Raw genomic sequence first — 18632 nt, 5'->3', positions numbered from 1 at the left:
TCCATTGTTATGCACGACATGTAGCATGTAGCACTCCTTCCCTGCTCTCAGGTTCCCTGGACAGAACCTGTCTGAAAGCGCTTTGAATTGGCAGCCGGATGGCGGTTGAGCCTGTGTGCCAGAGAGTGGTTCTACCAGGAGTATCCTGCACAAAGACAAAACCCCTCTAGTGCTGTGTGTGAACAAGTTTAATGTTTTCCCTGGTATATTCCCTGTTATCTCAACAGTAAACTGTTCAAGAAAGAAAACATGTTTCTCTCCAAAATTGTATGATGGCATAAAAACAGCGGGACACGACACAGGTGGGATGGCTCAAAACGTGCTTTAAGTGCTATTCGAAAACTCTTTTATTTACAGAAAACAGCCCCCCATCCCACCCTCCACCCCCCCACGCCTCCTACCCCCCACTATGCCTCTCTTCCCCCCTCCCCTGAGCAACTTTTCTTCACTACACGCGCTTCCCTCTCCAGGCGGGCAACGTGCTTCTCCATCTTGCTCACTGAGAATAAAGAGAGAGAATTCCGGATTATAGCCACTCTGACCACACATCAGCATATCGCCTGTCCCAGAAACCCTCTGCGCGAAATACCCACTTGTTTTCTTGATGGAGCCCTCCAGGAAGAGCATGGCGCCGAGAACGGTGGTGCTCATTCCCTCCTGCCCTGCCGGTGCCCCACTGGGGCCCGCAACGGCCACCCCTGGAACACCCGGGGTGTGCTGTACCGCCCTGCCCTGTCACTGCACCTGTGGTGTCGCTGCACCTGTGGTGGCGGAGGAAAACCAAGATTAACAGGCTTCATGTAAATAGGCTCCTCTGGAGGACATTTGGGGAATACCTTGGGGGGTTCTTTGGTGTAAAGTTGGAGGCGTAGGGAACCGGGAGACAGCATAGGGATGGCCACAGGACACTAGCATCAACCGGTGGTGGTCCAGAGTTCTGTTCACCTTGTGCGTTCATCCCTTTGGCGTGCCACACAGGGGTGCTCCCAGACAGGCGGATGTTGGCCCTTTTGAATTTTCAGGTGTCCATTCTCCGTGGGATAACACAGGGAGGGGGTTGCTCCAGGAGCAGTGTCTCCTGTAAAAGGCCATGCCCAGAAAAAGACTCGTGGGTGCTGGCGCCAGCCTTACCCACATGCTTCCTCACCGTTGAGAACCACCCGGTGGTGCCCACTGCTGGGGCACCTCCGCCTCCATTATCCCCACCTCCTGAGGGAGAGGTCCCTGCTCCACCCGGAGCCGAGGAACTGCAGGTTTGCTGTCTTTCCTGCGCTATTTGCAGTACTGGAAGAAAGAGGTTGGCGGTAAGCACCCCTCTTGCTCCCCGGGGTGGTGGGCACTTCTTACGGGACGCACCATCCAGGTGGATTTTCCACCCGCGGTGCAATACTCCACCCCCCCTTCGTGCTGCGAGCCCTCATGCCAGAAAACGTGGGCTTCAACAAAGGGTCATGGCGGTGTGCCATGCTCTGGGAGGCCCAAACTTTTGGGAGCACCAAGTGCCATCGCCGCTCATTTCTGCCACACGGAGCAGTGGAGTGCTACGCCCCTGTTCAGAGGAACCCTTTAGAGGGCATATCTGGGATTTTGTTCACCCATCCCTCACCTGCGCCTCCTGGTCCCCCAACCTCTTTCCCGGCTGTCCCAGGGCAAAGGCAACACGGTGCACCTCCCGCTCAGTGGCACCATCACAGTGGAGGGTTGCGTGTGGGTGGTCATGCAAAGGAGCGGGCAGCAGTGTCACCGCAGCCCTGGGAAGGCTATGGTGTCAAAGGTGGGCAAAGGGAGCAGAACACCACTAGGAAGAGACTGGCCCTTGCTCCCCGCTGCAGGCAAGGACAAAATTTAAGGCCCCGAAGCCCTGTTTTTTCGAGGCCCTGTACTGGCACTCAGGCCCCCCAGTGCTAGTCCAGGCTAGGAAGAGACTGGCCCTCGGGTATATCCCTGCCGTCGTTGCCTTGCTGGGGGCTACCACCCACCCTTTCCCCGGAAGGCCCTGGTGTTGCTTGCATCTGCACATCCCCTCTTGCCACACCTGCCACAGGCGAACCCCCAAATATGCAGCGAGTGCAACATCCCAGGGCTGACCTGCACTGCACCTCTCTGTCCAACTTGGCTGACCACCATGGAGCCACAGCGTGTGCATCATTCTGTAGTGGGACGGTTCTGCTCCTGGTGCTAGGGGGCCTGAGTGCTGGTCCAGGGCCTCGAAAAAATAGGGCTTCAGGGCCTTAAATTTTGACCTTGCCTGCAGGGGGGAGTGAAGGAACCCCACCTGCGAGAGTCCCCTCACTACCACCCTGTAGAGGGACTCATTTGTGCCCGTGGAGCTATGCATAACACGCTCCGTGTGCCCGCCCAGCAGGAGCAGCTCCAGCATCACCTCCACCTCCCTGTCCTGCCAAAATGTGAGCCTTTGCGACGCCATATTTTTTTGGCAGAAGAATGATGCTGGGGGAGTTTTGGCAACACCATAGAGAATTCTGCCACTGAAGTTTTGGCGTAGCGCCACCTGTTGACGAAGCTTCGAATCAACGATTCTTCGAAGATCCTTTGAGGAAAGCGGGGGGGGGGGGGGGGAGGTGGCCATGTCTTGCGGACGCAACAGAGAGAAGGGCAGAGATGCTGTTATCGGTGTTTAAACATTTTTAATCACAGGAACAATAACATCAGGAAAAACTTACAAGCAATCTTTAGCTAGCAGAAAGCATAACAGAGATAGAAACCACAACTCCCACACCCCACAACCTAGCACCTACGGGCTTTCCGAGATATGTCCCCTCAGCGCAATCATCCCCTGTTCTCCCACATGAATTCGCAAAGGGCCCTCTAAACTTCATTCCCCTGCTCATTATGTAGGTTGCCATCACTGACATAGGGAAGGGAAGTTTTGTGGCATCCACGGTGGGGGGGAGGCACTCCATCCCTCCCCCCGAAATCCTCACCGGCCGGGTCTGCTCCGCGGCGACTCTGCAGAGCTGCCAGCTGGGGCCGCCCACAGCGACATCCAGCCGCTGCTGGGCTGTGCAGGGATGCAAATGGCGGCTGCATAAATACATAAATACTTATGTAGCCTATCACGGCAAAGGGCAGGGATGCAAACGGCGGCCGCTACGCCATTTGCGTCCCCACTTTTGCCGTGATAGACTACATAAATACTTACGTAGCCTATCATGGCAAAAGGTAGGGGCGCAAATGGTGTAGCGGCCGCCGTTTGCGTCCCCGCCCTTTGCCGTGATAGGCTATGTAAGTATTTACGTAGCCTATCACGGCCTCTGCAGGGACGCAAATGGCGTCCCTGTGTTAGCTGTGATAGGCTATGTGTCATAAATACTTACGTAGCCTATCACAGCATTTGTGGGGAGGCAAATGGCGGCCGCAGATGCGGCCGCCATTTGCAAAGCACCAGCAAATGGCAGCTGGTAAGCTCCGTTCCATGTGCATTTTGCAGGGTGGGGGGGTGTGGGGCTTTGCTCTGCCACGGATTCTGGGGGGCCGAATGCGCTGGCATTCAGCCTCCCTGGAATCCGTGGCGAGATTCTCCGCCATCCCTACTCGCCAATGACTTGAAAGAAGGTGTGACGAGGCATCCTGAAGTGCTCAATCCATTGTCCAAACCTTCAGAACAAGCCTCTCCCACCAGTCCTGGCTGCTCAGCTGCACCCAGTACCTCCAGAAAACCCTCGGGATGGGGAGAAAATGCACGGTCTGCACCACGGTGACCATGTTTCGCAGCATCTGTGAACATAGTTCAGATGGCGATGGCGGTACCATCTCAGTATCCGGAGCCGAGAGCTCCTCCGCTGGGATGACAGTAGGCATGGTGGAGAATTCCGTCATGGATCTCAGTGAGGCCAAATGCCAGCGCATTCGGCCCCCCGAAATCCATGGCGGAACGGAGCTCCCCACCTCTCCACCCTGAGAAAGCCCCGCGAAATGGAGCCTACCTGGCTGTGGCTGCGGCTTCAGCTCCAGTGGTGGTGGCTGCTGCTGGGCTGCTGCAGCCGCAAATGGCGACCATCGTAGCAGCCGCCATTTGTGTCCCTACGCTGGCCCCGTGATAGGCTACGTAAATATTTACGTGACCTATCATGGCTAAAACGGGAATGCAAATGGCGTCCCCTACGCCATTTGCGTCCCTGCTTTAGCTGTGATAGACTACGTAAATATTTATGTAGCCTATCATGGGCTACCATAGGGATGCAAATGGCGTCCCCTACTCAGGACGCCATTTGCGTCTGCACCAGCCCGGCAGCGGCTGGAGGCCCTGCTGCCGGTTGGCCTGGTCAGCAGCTCCGTGGCCTGACCGCAGAGCAGAGCCGGCCGGGCAAGATTCCGGGGGGGAGGAATGGATTGCCTCCCCCCCTGTCGAGGATTCTGGGGGGAGGAACAGATCGCCTCCCCCCACCTGCGGAACCCGGCGGAGCCAGGTAAGCAGGGTTTCATACACCCCTAGATGACAGTCGGTCAAGAGCGATCACTGCCCTAAGAGCGCATATGAGGGCATTGGCAGAGACAAAAAGCAGCCTGTAAAACATGGGCAGTTCTCAAACCCTGGCTTCCACCATCCTCAGCTAAAAAAATGTACAATGTGTCCAGAAAGAGCTGGGGATCAAGCAGGAGAGGTGATGCAGGTGCGGTGGGGTTTCTGTCCACCGACTGCAGAAACACACAGAGGGAGGGGGAGGAAAGGGATGGTGGGCGGGTTATCGGCAGAGGGAGGAGTTGCCGCTCCTCCAATCAGAGCCGCCTTGCTTGGGAGCTGGTGAACAGTGCGGTGCCGGAGTGTGAACTGTGCTCCCGCATTCGAGGAAAAATGGACTGGGGAAAATGGGTGAGTAGATAAGCACGTTTTACTGCGAGTGCGTATAACCCGACGTGGCCCAGACTTCATTGCGATGGCGGGTGAAATGTAGATTGGCCCTCAGGATGACTTAAGTTAAAATCAGAGTATCATTATAAAATGATAATATTGAACAAAAAACAGAGGAGGCAGGTGGAACAGGCAAAAACCAACTTCAGATGAAAATATGATCTGCTGGCAGATGCACTTGGACTTAATTTAGAACTGCATGGAAAATGGATCTGCACTGGGAGTAAAGAAATGTCTCTGCTTTTTCCTTAATGAATAACAGTTGTGGGGGCAGTGGTGCAGCTAGGGCTGGACTTTGGAGTTGAAGCCCAGCACCCCACAGGGTCTTCCCCCAAATAACCCCCCAGAGAGCAGCAGGTGATGGGGACAGTGGCAAACGGGCCTGGCCTCAGGCTAGGGCCTGCCAGGACTTACGCTTTTCATCCTTTCTTCTTATATTTAAAACATTTTATAGCCAGGGGCAGCCAGCCGGACATGGTTACAGATGCTCATTTCATTATTTTTTCCTTTAAAACATATAGGGTAGAATCCTATTGTGCCCATGTGCTTGCAGGACTCACAACTGGTGCAACAAGGCTTCTAAAAATAACTGGAAACACTTGTTCCCAGAATGAGGGAGGTCAGCAGAGCTCACAGAAGGGAGCCTCAGTGACCTGTCCCAACCCAGAAATAAACATTTCCACTTGTTTGGGGGATTATTTTTTAGATGCATCAAAGCACTGTTGCGCAAGTGGTGGGTCCCACAAGTAGAAGGGAGCCAGCAGAGATGGAGCAGCCCTGTTGAATACTGGCCTTTATTATTTCCCGCAACAAAATGCTGCTTATTCCCAAGTAAACGTGTTTAGCATTGTGGCAGCAGAAGTGAGTTTAAAATGTTCAGAATAATTATTTTTACTCAAGGCTGGTAAACTGTTTTTGCTCTAACATATCAGGAATATGTTATTCCAGTGCAATTCGAAAGCACTGAATTACAACTGAGGGTGAGGGGAGAAGAGAAATGTTGTGAGCTTCACAACTGAAGTTACACATAGCTTTCTAAAGCCCCCACCCTGCAAGGCCTTTCAGACATGGCTTGCTGGGGCATGCTAGGAACTATAGGACTTCTTTCTGTCTAAACATGCATAGGATCGCGCCTTTAGGAGTAGATGGATGGCTGGGTGGGTGGGTGGATAGATAGATAGACATAGATATTAGCCTGTGAGGCCACTGGGAACAGCTAGTTCCTGTGCTTCTCCTTACTGTCTGGTCAGGATTGCATCCCAATGCAATTGAATCCCATAATAGAAAAGCTAATTGAAGCATGAGGGTTGTGGACATATCCTTCCAGGAAGCAATTCATTATTTGAGAACTTGTGCTGGAGCAGGCAATGAAATGGCTCTCCAATCAGAAATGCAAGGCAACAGAGAAAAGAGGGGTATTTCCGACACGTCACCCACCTTCTCTAGGGACAACTCCTCCTACTGTGCCTCAGTTGCTCATTTCCCAACCCACACCTGCAGCTATACTGCTCTTTCCCCACTTAAGAGATGTTCTGCAATAAGAAAAATGATGGAAGAAGCAGGAGGATTACAAATGGATGATGACAACATCTGGCACATTCACCAAATCTTGTGAATGAGGCGATTGCACAATAAAAGCATTGTCTGGAAGCACCCGAGGAACCTCTTCATTAACTGGACATTATTGGACTGGCTGCCAAAGTGTACACCAAGCTCTGTAATTAAGTCAAAGAGTGTGATTCCTTTTGAATCCTGAAACTTCTGGTAGCCATTCCAGACATTAGATAAGTCTGCTAACAAGTCATGCTTGCATGGGGGAGTATTCATTCTATATTCATATAATATCTGCGTTGTAGAATTTCAACCATTTCATGCCAAACCTTGGGTTAGTTGCAGATGTAATCATACTTAGATTAGACACATTGAAATCATTACTGACTTCAGTCCCACTGCTTTCCATGGGTCTGATCCAATATGAGACAAACTGGAACCAAGCGTATATCACGAGGTCTTGGCTGTCTGTAACACAAGACACAAACGCTAAAAAGGGATACTGTGAAACAGTAGTAGAGATGGCTGGGAGTACAAGTCAAGGGGTAGTCAAGGTTTCTCAGTACATGGTACAAAGAAGGAATCTTTACGTTGCATGCAGTGAGGCCAAACTGAACGGTTTTGCTACAAAGCCACAGTTCCATTCAGATGCAGTTTTGAGATCTTTGCATTTCATGGAAAATGGCAGTGCAAGTTATACTGAATTCTGAAATAAGAGGCTGGTTAACAAAACAAAAACTAAACAAAACAAAAAGCTTACTGACTCAGTCAAGAAAGCAAGCCTGCCAACTTTCACTTCCTATATTTCATCAGACAATGAGCCTGCTAAGAAAACTTCAACACGCTCAGAAAATAATTGCCATTGAAACAATAAGAGGAGAATCACTTCCAAACATGCTGAAGTTTGATCAGTTGCCAGCTATTTTATTTGACTGTGATGGCTTCACAACAAAACCAGTGAAGCGTGTTCTTTTTATCAGAACTGGAAATATTAGAGTTCCTGGACTACTCTTTCACAAGCACATCTCCACTTCCAACATGCATTATCATTCATTTTTATATCTGCAATTGGGTGGATGAAAGGCAGACACCTCATCATGTTTGAAGACACGTTTCAAGGTGTGTGGCATTATTGTGTTGCATTATTGCCCCCATATAAAATAATACATTTGTTGTTGTTCAGTCGTTCAGTCGTGTCGCACTCTTCGTGACCCCATGGACCATAGCATGCCAGACCTTCCTGTCCTGCACTCTCTCCCGGAGCGTGCTCAAGTTCATATTCATTGCATCGGTGATGCTATCTAGCCATCTCATCCTCTGCCGTCCCCTTCTCCTTTTGCCTTCAATCTTTCCCAGCATCAGGGTCTTTTCGCATTAGGTGGCCAAAATATTTGAGCTTCAGCTTCAGTATCTGTCCTTCCAAGGAGCACTCAGGGTGGATTTCCTTTAGGATGGACTGATTTGACCTCCTTGCAGTCCAGGGGACTCGTAAGAGTCTTCTCCAGCACCACAGTTCGAAAGCATCAATTCTTTGGCGCTCAGCCTTCCTTATAGTCCAGCTCTCACAGCCATACATTACTACTGGGAAAACCATAGCTTTGATTAGACGGACCTTTGTCGGAAAGGTGATGTCTCTGCTTCTGACTATGCTGTCTAGGTTTGCCATAGCTTTCCTCCCAAGGAGCAAGCGTCTTTTAATTTCATGGCTACAGTCACCGTCTGTGGTGATCTTGGAGCCCAAGAAAATAAAATCTGTCACTGCTTCCATTTCTTCCCCTTCTATATGCCAGGAAGTGATGGGGCCAGATGCCATGATCTTAGTTTTCTTAATGTTGAGTTTCAAACCAGCTTTTGCACTCTCCTCTTTCACCCTCAACAAGAGGCTCTTGAGATCCTCTTCGCTTTCTGCCATTAGGGTGGTATCGTCTGCATATCGGAGGTTGTTGATAATTCTCCCAGCAATCTTAATTCCGACCTGTGATTCATCCAACCCGGCGTTTCTCATGATGTGCTCTGCATATAAGTTAAATAAGGAGGGCGGCAATATGCAGCCTTGTTGTACTCCTTTCCCAATTTTGAACCACTCAGATGTTCCATGTCTGGTTCTTACTGTTGCTTCTTGACCATCGTACAGGTTTCTCAGGAGACAGGTAAGGTGGTCTGGTACTCCCATCACTTTAAGAATTTGCCACAGTTTGTTGTGATCCACACAATCAAAGGCTTTAGCGTAGTCAATTAAAATAATACATAATGAATAATAAATAAAATGTGTTATATGAAGCAGATTGACTTCATCTTTGATAGCTACACTGAAAACTCCATTAAGTAATGTGAAAGGCAGAGAAGGCTTGTGTCTCATCCCCTAGAATTAGTGACCACTGAATGTGACACAGCTGTTTCTATCCAGCTTCAGAGATTTTGAAGGGAGATGTTGCTTTGAGAGGAGTATCTCAGGTTTGGCAGGGTTAGAGGTTTGTTCAGTGTTCTATGTCCCCAAGGAAGGTTGATTTCAACCAAAATGTGTTGGTCTTCTTGGTATTTTTAAGAATTTTTAAGTGTTTATAAAGGATATTTTAGCACCTTATTGAGGTTTTACCTCTTCTTTGGTTCTTTTTTTCTGGTGCTGCCCCCTATTTTTTCCTTGCAATGGAGACTAAGGCTGGATCTACACTTACCGCCTTTTTTCACTTCTGATGAGGTTTCACTGCCTGCCTTTCAGACTACGCAGTAGCTGCCTCGAATTGGAACCGAATTCCAGTTCCAACTGAATTGGAAGCTTCAAAGATCATGCCTGAATTAGAAAAAAAAATCACGTAGAAGCCCCAATTCTGCAAGGATAATGCCTGAATTTTTTTAAAAAAACATCCAGAGCGGGGGATAGGAGGGGGTAAAACTTAATCTCATTTGAAGGGATACAACAACCCCCTGCTCAGTGCAGGAAGCCTGATTCCCAGGCAGTTTCCCATCCAAGCACTGACTGGGACCGACCCTGCTTAGCTCCCGAGATCAGACAAGCACGTGCACATCCAGCCTTTGCTTGTTGCTGGGAAAACAGGGGCTGCTGAGGAAGCTATGCGATGGGTAGCCGGAAGAAGAGAAGAAGACATGCTTCACAACTTCCAAGCTTCAAAGATCATGCCTCAATTAGAAAAAAAAAACATAGCAGAGAAGCCCCGATTCTGCGAGGATAACACCTGAAAAAAACATCCAGAGCGGGGGATAGGAGGGGGTAAAACTTAGCCTCATTTGAGGGGCTACAACAACCCCCTGCTCAATGCAGGAAGCCTGATTCCCAGACGATCGCCCATCCAACTACTTACCAGGGCTGACCCTGCTTAGCATCCGAGATCAGACAAGCGCACGCAGGAAAACAGCAGGAAAACAGCACAGCGCTTGAGTGTGAACCGAGCTCACGCATTCGATGAAGCACTGCAACTGGGAAAATGGGTGAGTGTGAATAATCACGTCTTGATGCAAGAGTGTTTAACCCGACGGGACACCGAATTCATTGTGATGGTGGGCACAATGTAGATCGGCCCTAAGTCAGAAAAATTCTTCAATACATTGAAGAAGATGGCAGTACTTCAGATTCTGACATAAACAGGGCAAAGGAACTGTACAAGTACTGCAGCCAAATACACAAGTCTTTTGATGAACTCCAGATCTTTTGGCAGACAAAGAGAAAGACATCTCTTCGTGAGTTACCACCAACATCATTCTCACTACACTACGAAGTGTACTGCTTGTTTGTGTTACGACTATGTACAAATCTGCTGGATGAAACCTTTCAGCAAGTTGACCCATGCATTTCTAGATGTTATGAATCTGATGGCCTGCCATTACCTACAAAGAAGTACTGTGTCTTCCCACTCAACTGCTTGTAGTTTGTGACTGTATAAAACAATGCACAATGTACCTGACGTAGAATTAATGTCTGTTGCACTACATTTTGCAAGTGTATCAATGGCAAACAGTGTGCATTGTAATTAGTGTATTTTGATACATTTAAATATTTGTTATTTGTAATCTTGTTTAGCTACTAATAACCACTCTGTACACTGTTTGTTAATAATTTGCAATGACACTTTTTCCAACTTGGAATTATTTAAAAAAATAATTTTGGTACCTTGCTATATAACATGAAAAATATTCACGGGTATAGCCTTGGGGGTATTACCATTGGCTTTGTTGCATGCAAAACCTATGTTTTGGCTTACATTTTATGGATGTAGGTGCCATGATTCATGAGATAGGTGCAGTAGGAAGATGGCCAGTGGCCATTTTGGAAAATGCTGTTCATAGACTTATACTAACCTGCTTATGATATCTACCCCTTTTTTCATTCCATACCATGTCTTCTATAGAGTCCAAATGAAAATTGCCATCAGTAATGACTTTCCAATGGAAGTCATTGCAGAACTATAAAAAGGAGTGCTAAAAACAATCACAGCATAAATAAAAATCCATCAGATTAAAATGTAGAAAAATAAAAAGGCCTTTTTTCTGGCATTTAAAAGGCATTAGAACAGATGTCAGGGAATCTCTCTTCCTGGGAAGAGAGTTCTTCAAGTTAGGCACCCTAACTGAAATGTTACCTTGGCTATCACTCATCTCAGATGGCCGAGGCTGGTGGAGAACTTCCACAGAAGATTTTAATGTATGGGCAAGTTGATGTGAGAGATGTTCCCTCAAGCATCCAGGTCCCAAGCCATGTAGGGCTTTAAAGGTAAGCACTTTGAATTGTACTCAGAAACCAGAAGCCAGAGGAGCTCTCTAAGCACTGGTAAAATCTGCTCCCAGCACCCGGTCTCAGTTAGAAACATAGCTATGTTTTGAACTAATTGCAGTTTCTGGACACTCTTCAAAGGCAGCCCCACATTCAACATGTTGCAGTTGTCTAATCTGGAACATGGATAGCCATTGCCAGGCTTTCTCTATGTAGGAGGGAGTATACACCAAGACTGCTTGTATATTTAGGGACAGAGCTGGTTCAATGAACATCCCAGGGTGTGAACCTGTTCCTTCAGGGGTGCAACCCCATCCAGTATAGAATTGCACAAGCATTACATTTAAATATGTATTTGAATACATATTTTCTCACAGAATATGCATTGATAAATGCATTTACCTAAAAATAAACATTTCAAAGTGCATTTTGATACGTTTTTTGAGCCAGGAACTGGGTTACAACATCTGGAGAAATGCGAAATCCAATGGGTGGCTATGTTCCAATCTGCTGCTGTTCAGGAGGTGTGGATCAGGTCAGCTTGTATCAGAATTTGCAAAGATCGAATACCAGAAGCTTCCCTACCTGTAACATAATGGGTTTACTACACCACTTCTAGCGGGCTGCGCTGCCACATTAGGATTTTCTTTTCTCTGGGCCTTTCAATCTCTGAGACGTCCTGTGTATTAAATCTTTCACCAGGCAGAAAATGCCTCACCTCTCACTTCCCTCTTGCTTTGCTCTGCAGGAGAGCTATAATCCACAGTATTTGTTTGGCGGTAGGTAGTGGTGGGGTTATCATAAATTGAAATACAAGCACACTTAAATTTTCCTCATAAATAAAGTGCCATGTTGTTTCAAAGCTGCCTTTTCACCTCATTACAGGCTCAACAGAGTGGAGAGTGATGTCATGGCTGACCTAGCACCAGTATGCCCATAAATGTTACAGTATGTTCCCCTCTTTACTTCCTGGCCAAAGCACTGGGAAGCAGCTTAATATGAAATTCATGTTGTGCTGACAGATTTAAAAGTTGCCACAGTCTGGAATAGACAGCAACCCAAGTTTACAGACCTATCAGACACATACCACTCTCTTGTATTCTTAAGTGATGACATTCCCAGTGAAAAGAGTTATTTTTCTATCGTATATAATTCCTGTCTATCTACAGAATTAGCTGGGAACTTAGAGGGGGAGAGAAAGGAGAATTTGATGTAGAGCTTTTACTAGGACAGTATGCTAAATATTAATGACCAGCTGGAGGGACCGCACATTGTGGAGGTCAAGTATACAGCCTCTGTTGTATGCCATGTGTGTGTGTGTGTGTGTGTTGGGGGGAGTGTAGGGTAGAGGTTAGGATATTGGTTATAGGGAGGAGATGGATCCAGCTGTTGTGCTTCATGTGGTGAAATGTGTTCCTTATTCTCAGAACACTTAAGAACTGGAAAGTTCAAATGCTGCTAAACTGTAAATCTAGAGGCAGGAAATGAACAAGATGGCCAACTCGAGACACCGCTGTTTGGCTGGGTTTTCAAAGCAATTAAGTAAATAGCTGTCACCCAATATCTCCCAGGTGATAAAACATGCCACTGAGGTGAATTTACAGGAAGAGGCCAAAGACAGTTTTGCCTCACAACCAGCTCTGAAATAGTTTAGTGGCCCCTGGAACCCATTGAAGGGACTTTTCTATGGAAATAAAGCTTGGCTGTGAAATATAAAGTATCCATATCTGCATGTAACCTTGGCATGTTTTTTCACCCTCCACTAGTTACTTCATTTCACATTTATTAAGTATTGCACCACACATGACAGAAACTTCTCTCAGATTTATAGGTGCAATGCAAAGTTATGCAAATAAATAAGTGTTAATTATTAACATTGGCCTAGATCAAAAAGGATGGTGACATCGACTTCTTTCCAGACGGATCTTGCATTTTTCCACAGGATCCTTGCTAAACAGCTGGTGTCCGCCACTGGAAATTATGTTTTGTACCATCCATCAAAGAATTTTGCATTAAAGATGCAGTGAAATACCACACCTCTAGAATAATGATTGTCACACTGAAGCAGACTTCCCTGGGAAAATGGAGGAGGAGCCCATGGGAGCAAAGTGTGATCTCATCCTTGAGATCCCTCAATTCAGTTTTATTTTCTGGGACATGAACCTGATCTAACATATCCAGCCCGATCTTTCACAGAGATAGGCCTTGTTGAAGGGCTTCATGTCAGGTTTCAATTGGGGTGGGGACACATAAAATGTCAAGTGTGCATAAGGAGCAACATTCTCAACAAAGGTCAAAGGTTCACTTTTGCATATACTGAAGAATAAATAGCAAAAAAAGGGTGCATTTTCAGAGAATTTGTTGTTGTTACATTTTAATACCTTCTAATGTCCAGAGATTTAGATGCTCCTGAATTTGTCCATGGCATTTATATCCCACCCTTCAAAAAAGTTCCCAGAGGAGTTAACATATGCAAATGTTAATAAAATGTGTACAATGCAAAATGCATAAAATACAAAAATATAAGATAGAATACCGACTCATAAAATGTAAGAGCAGCCTCAAATCTAATAGTGGAGATAAAACTGATATAAACTGAACCATAAACTAGTTAAAAGGCTTGAGAAAATAAAAGGTCTTTGTCTGGTGCTGAAAAGCATCAAGGAAGGAACAAGGTGAGCCTCTATTTGGAGTCTGGGGAGGGCATTCCAAAGTTAGGGTGCCACCACTGAAAAGGCCATCTCCTACATAACTACTTGCCACACCTAACCTGGGCCCAATCTACACAACTGATTTAGTGCGAGAGACCATCAGGGTCATTAGTGACAGATGACACTGTCACGAATCTGCAGCAACCCTGCAGCTTCCCCCTGAAAAAGGTGCATTTTTTGAAAGTCATTTTAATGTGTTGTTTTTTTTAAACATGGATCCTGTGCAGTTCTGCTGCGGTGTGCCCTGTCCCCACACATTAAATCCTGGGCGTGCCTAGGGGTGTTTCTATGACCTGGCTGCGACCTGGCAGTGATGGTCAAGGGGTGGGGCCGCCCCTTCTTTCCCCCATTCCCTCTTTTTCCCCACTCACAATAGGGTGCTTTTGGACGCAGGCTTCCTTTCTCTACTATTTTGTAGTAGCACTGTTTTAACCATTCACAATATCGCTGTAGTGCTGTTTTTAACTTTTCACAATATCCCAATGGTGGATGAGAGGGGAGAGGTATGGGGTAAACCACAGGGGCTAAATTCAGTGCTTCCATTAAACTTCCCTGAGCAGGGAAGCCTGGTCACGGGCAGAGAACAAGCCTCTCTCATTGGATGAGCAGCACCTACATGGTTGATGATGTCCAATTTTACTTGCTGGACTTTGCCTACCCAGTCCCCAAATATGGTGGTCTTAAGTGCCGTGTGACCCATGAAAGTGGGTTTTTAGGAAGTGTATACTCTACTTTTCTTGCTTCATGTGCCGCTGACCAAAGTGATTTCATGAAAATCTGGATATAACCACAAAATGCTTCAGAAACCATTGCCATGTAGATTCCCCCTTGGTGTGGGCATGAGTAGAGAAGTGCTTCTGATGAAGATCTCCGACTCTGGGTAGGTCCATGCACAGACAGGCAGTCCTTAAGGTAGCCTGATCTCGGTTTTAAAAAATCAGAACTCCCACTTTGAATTGGCCCTGGAAACAGACCAGGAGTCACGGCATTTCTAGATGAGGCTGTTATTGTGCGTTCGTAGTTGCTCGCTCATGGTAATTTGCGGGTCCTTTAGATGATGACGTCATCCTCCAGGGTATCTCCCACACTTTGCAACCATCATCGTGGAGTTTTTTCATAATGAATAAAGTCTATTATTTTCTCATCCTGCCATAGAAGCCACATGTAAAGCACAATTCTGTTATACCACAGTGCCATCTAGCACTTGTATAATGAAACATATAGAAGGGCAGACCCCCGCCCCCCTGGAAAAAGACTCGTGTAAAGGAGCCAATCTTAATCCCACAAAGAATCCAGAAGCAGAAGCCCCGGTAAGGGTGCGGGATAAAGCTTCAGGTAGAAATGCTCTCAGTGTAGCTGATAAAGCACCGGAGTGATAAGCTCCTAACGGCTGGTCCCAGTGAGCAGTCTTGCAGCTGTATCATAGAATCATAGAATAGTAGGGTTGGAAGGGGCCTACAAGGCCATTCTGAACTGACTGAAGTTTCCAGACCATTTCCAAAGGTAGCCCAGATATAACACATTGCAGTAGTCCAAGCTGGTGATTACCTGAGCATAGGTAACTGAAGCCAGGCTATCTCTGTCCAGATACCAACTGCAGGTAGCAAAAGGAGCTCTGTGGCCTCCTGTGCCTGCAATGACAAAGAGAGATCCAGGAACACCTTACAACTGTGGTGCAACCCCATCTAGAACAGGAGAAACAGTATTTGTCTGGGCAGATGAGCCACCTGTAACATCAAGACACTGATTTAGCAGTCCTACTGCCTCACCTAAATTGGAAGAAAAAGATAAATGGAGTTGGGTGTCATCCACATATTGATGAAACCTCAGCCCAAATCTTTGGAGGACTTCATTTAGGAGTCATGTAGATATTCAAAAGCCTGGGAGACGGAGTAGGTTATGAACCCTGAAGAAACCCATAGCATAGATGCCAAGAGGTTGATTAGTAGTCCCCAGCACCATTATCTGGAATTGATAATCCAAATCGAAGTTAAACCGCTGCAATGCAGTGCCTCCTGTCCTCAACTTGGACAGTTTTTCCAGAAAGATACCATGACTGATAGTACTGAAGGCCTCCGAGAGGCCTAAGAGAATCAGCAGCATTGCACTCCCCCCTCCTCCATAAGTGCTGGAACCCAATGGTGTGGGTGCTGGACTGTTGCCTGGCCATGATAATGGATGCAGTGAGGGCTACCATACTGAAGCTCAGTCCAGACAAGGCAGAGGTGCTGCTAGTGGGTGGTTCCTTAGACTGGATGAGGGAGACTGAACTTATTCTGCAGGGGACTGCACTCCTCTGAAAGGCCAGGTGCATAGATTGGGAGTGTTCCAGGATCCACCATTGTCATTTGAGCCTCTGTGGTGAAGAGCACCTTTTGCTAGCTTCAGCTGCTGTCCCAGCTACGACCCTTTCTGAACATGATTAATCTAGTGGCAGTGATCGAGGCTCCGGTAACCCCCCGTTTGGAGTACTGTAATGCAGGGGTACAGAACCTCTTTCAGCCTGAGGGCTGAATTATATTTTGGAGAAGCACCTGGGGGCCACATTCCAGTGGTGGGTAGGGCCAAAGGCAAAAGAGGTGAGGCCCAAATACCAAAAATGCCAGTATATAATAGTGTAGAGCTCCTGCTGCCACTAACTAAGCTTCAGGAGAGGCATTTCAGTTTTTTAGAATGGGGGAAAAATGCACAAAAGCAGGGAAACTACCAGACAATTGATGGTTGGAAGACAGGGGGTGAGGCCAGGGGAAGGGGTGTGGCCTTCTGGGGAACCCCAGAGGGCTGGATTGGGAACCCAGGCCTGAGGCTCTGCACCCCTGCTATAATGCGTTGTAGGTGGGGCTGCCTTTGGAGATGGTTCAGAAACTTCAGTTAGCGCAAAATATGGTTACAAGACTTTGAACTGGGGCCAGGCGTTATGATCATATCGCACTGGCCTTTTCTCAGTTTGTTTCCAGGCCCAGTTCAAAGTGCTGTTTTTGATCTATAAAGCTCTACATGGCTTGGGACCACAGTAGTTGATTGACTACTTCCCACGTGTGCCTACTTACGCCTTAAGGTCTGTACGGAAGCTCTTCATCAAGTGCCCCCTCAATCTGAGGCTGAGGGCTCCTTCACACAGAGTTTTTATCCTGCTATTGAGATTGCTCACTCATGGAAGTGTCCAGGCCCTTTAGATGACACCATGAACCTCCAGGGCGTCTCCCGCACTAAAAGACCTTTATTCCGTCTTTTAAAAGATCGGAGATAATGAGCTATCAAGTTACCCCACTTGTGTTCTGTCTGAGTTCCCTCTGTGAAAAAGGAAAAGCCACAAGAAGAGGAGCTGGACCAATGAAACATATGGAAGATGCAGATAAGGGGGAGGAGGAGGGGGGAAGGGGAGGGGGAAAAGAAGTTTGTTTAAAGGGAGCCCTTCGTGATCCTGCATTTGAAACGGAAGCAGAAAGCTCTGTTTTAAATGCACGATTTTAGGCTGGTGTAGAGATGCCCTCAGAGGCTGCTAACAAGAAAGACTGTTTCTTCAGTGGCACCCCCCCAGCTTTGAAACACTGTCCCCAGGGAGGCTTGCCTGGTGCCCCGTTATTATCTTTTCGGTGCCAGGCTAAGGCTTTTCTTTTCTTTCGGTCACTTTAAGCATTTTAGTATTTTGATATTTAAGTTCTTTTATTTGTCCCTATGGTGTGTGTTTTTTAGCTTTTGTGCTTGATGGTGGCTTTAGCCTTTGTACTCCTATATTTTCCTGTGTTGTGCTGGTATGTGGAATTTTTTTTTTTTGCTGAGCTGAATTTTATCGTTTTATGGTGTTTTAGTATATCACTGGGGTTTTCATTTTTGGAATTTTGGAACTGTACAATGCCTAGAGAATATGTTTACAAGGTGCATTATAAATGTAAGAAATAAATACACTGAAATGAACCTAGAATCCCAGTCTTGTCCAAGAGTGACTAGAGCTGAATGGCGACCACCCACCGAAGCACCTTGCATAGGAAGAGAATGATAGCCACCAGCCAATAGTTGTTCAAATCTTCAGGGTCCAGGGTAGTTTTCTTTAGAAGTGGTCATACTGCTGGCTCCTTTAAGGAGCTGGTGGAACCGCTTCCTTGCTCAAGAATGCATTTACCACCTACTGGATACAGCTAGATACCCTGCTACATGTGATAATCCAAGAGGGGCATGAATCAACCATGCAGATGGCCTTTCCTTACTTGTGCAAGCACCTTCCCCACATCATCAGGTCTAGTGCTCTTGCCATCTCTACTGGCTGATCTGCCCCAAGTTGAAATGGATATGAACAACTTTATTGTCAAAACGTTTTCCAAACATGTCGACCATGGTATCCTTCTGGATAGGTTGTCTGGGTTAGGAGTTGGAGGCACTGCACTACAGTGGTTCCGCTCCTACTTGGATGGCTGATTCCAGAAGGTGGTGCTGGGGGATTATTGCTCTGTGCGGCAATTGTGCCATGGGGTTCCACAGGGCTCTATTTTATCCCCCATGCTGTTTAACATCTACATGAAACTGCTGGGGGAGGTTATCCGGAGGTGTGGGCTGAGGTGCCATCAATATGCAGATGACACCCAGCTCTACCTCTCTTTCTCATCAAAACCAAATGAGGCAGTGGCTGTTCTGAATCAGTGCCTGGGCACGGTAATGGACTGGATGAGGGCCAATAAACTGAAACTCAATCCAGACAAGACGGAGGTACTGTTAGTGGGTGGTTTGTCTGCCTGGCTAGGTGATATTCAACCTGTTCTGGAGGGGGTTGCAC

At 47.1% G+C, this 18632-nt stretch overlaps 1 protein-coding gene across 12 annotated transcripts in view; it reads left to right on the top strand.

Moving 5' to 3' along the window:
• The window catches only part of LOC146358556 (uncharacterized), a 271819-nt gene that overhangs the window by 136751 nt on the left and 116436 nt on the right, over positions 1 to 18632 (top strand). For 2 of the 12 annotated variants that reach the window (XR_014784924.1, XR_014784923.1), the window contains one exon: positions 52 to 2177. The exons of 8 other annotated variants lie outside the window; for them this stretch is intronic. Coding sequence is in view for 2 of the 4 variants with exons in the window: in XM_084814329.1 (XP_084670455.1) it covers positions 228 to 328 (101 nt within the window). In the remaining 2 variants the exon portion in view is untranslated. Of the gene's footprint in view, positions 1 to 51; positions 2178 to 18632 lie in introns of those variants that run through there. 2 more of the 12 variants (XM_084814329.1, XM_084814320.1) reach the window with 1 other exon arrangement.

Source organism: Heloderma suspectum, chromosome 1 (assembly GCF_057233095.1).
Source record: "Heloderma suspectum isolate Gila_16-S chromosome 1, 16-S_ref, whole genome shotgun sequence".
NCBI lineage: Eukaryota > Metazoa > Chordata > Lepidosauria > Squamata > Helodermatidae > Heloderma > Heloderma suspectum.
This window is presented reverse-complemented; position numbering and strand designations above follow the sequence as displayed.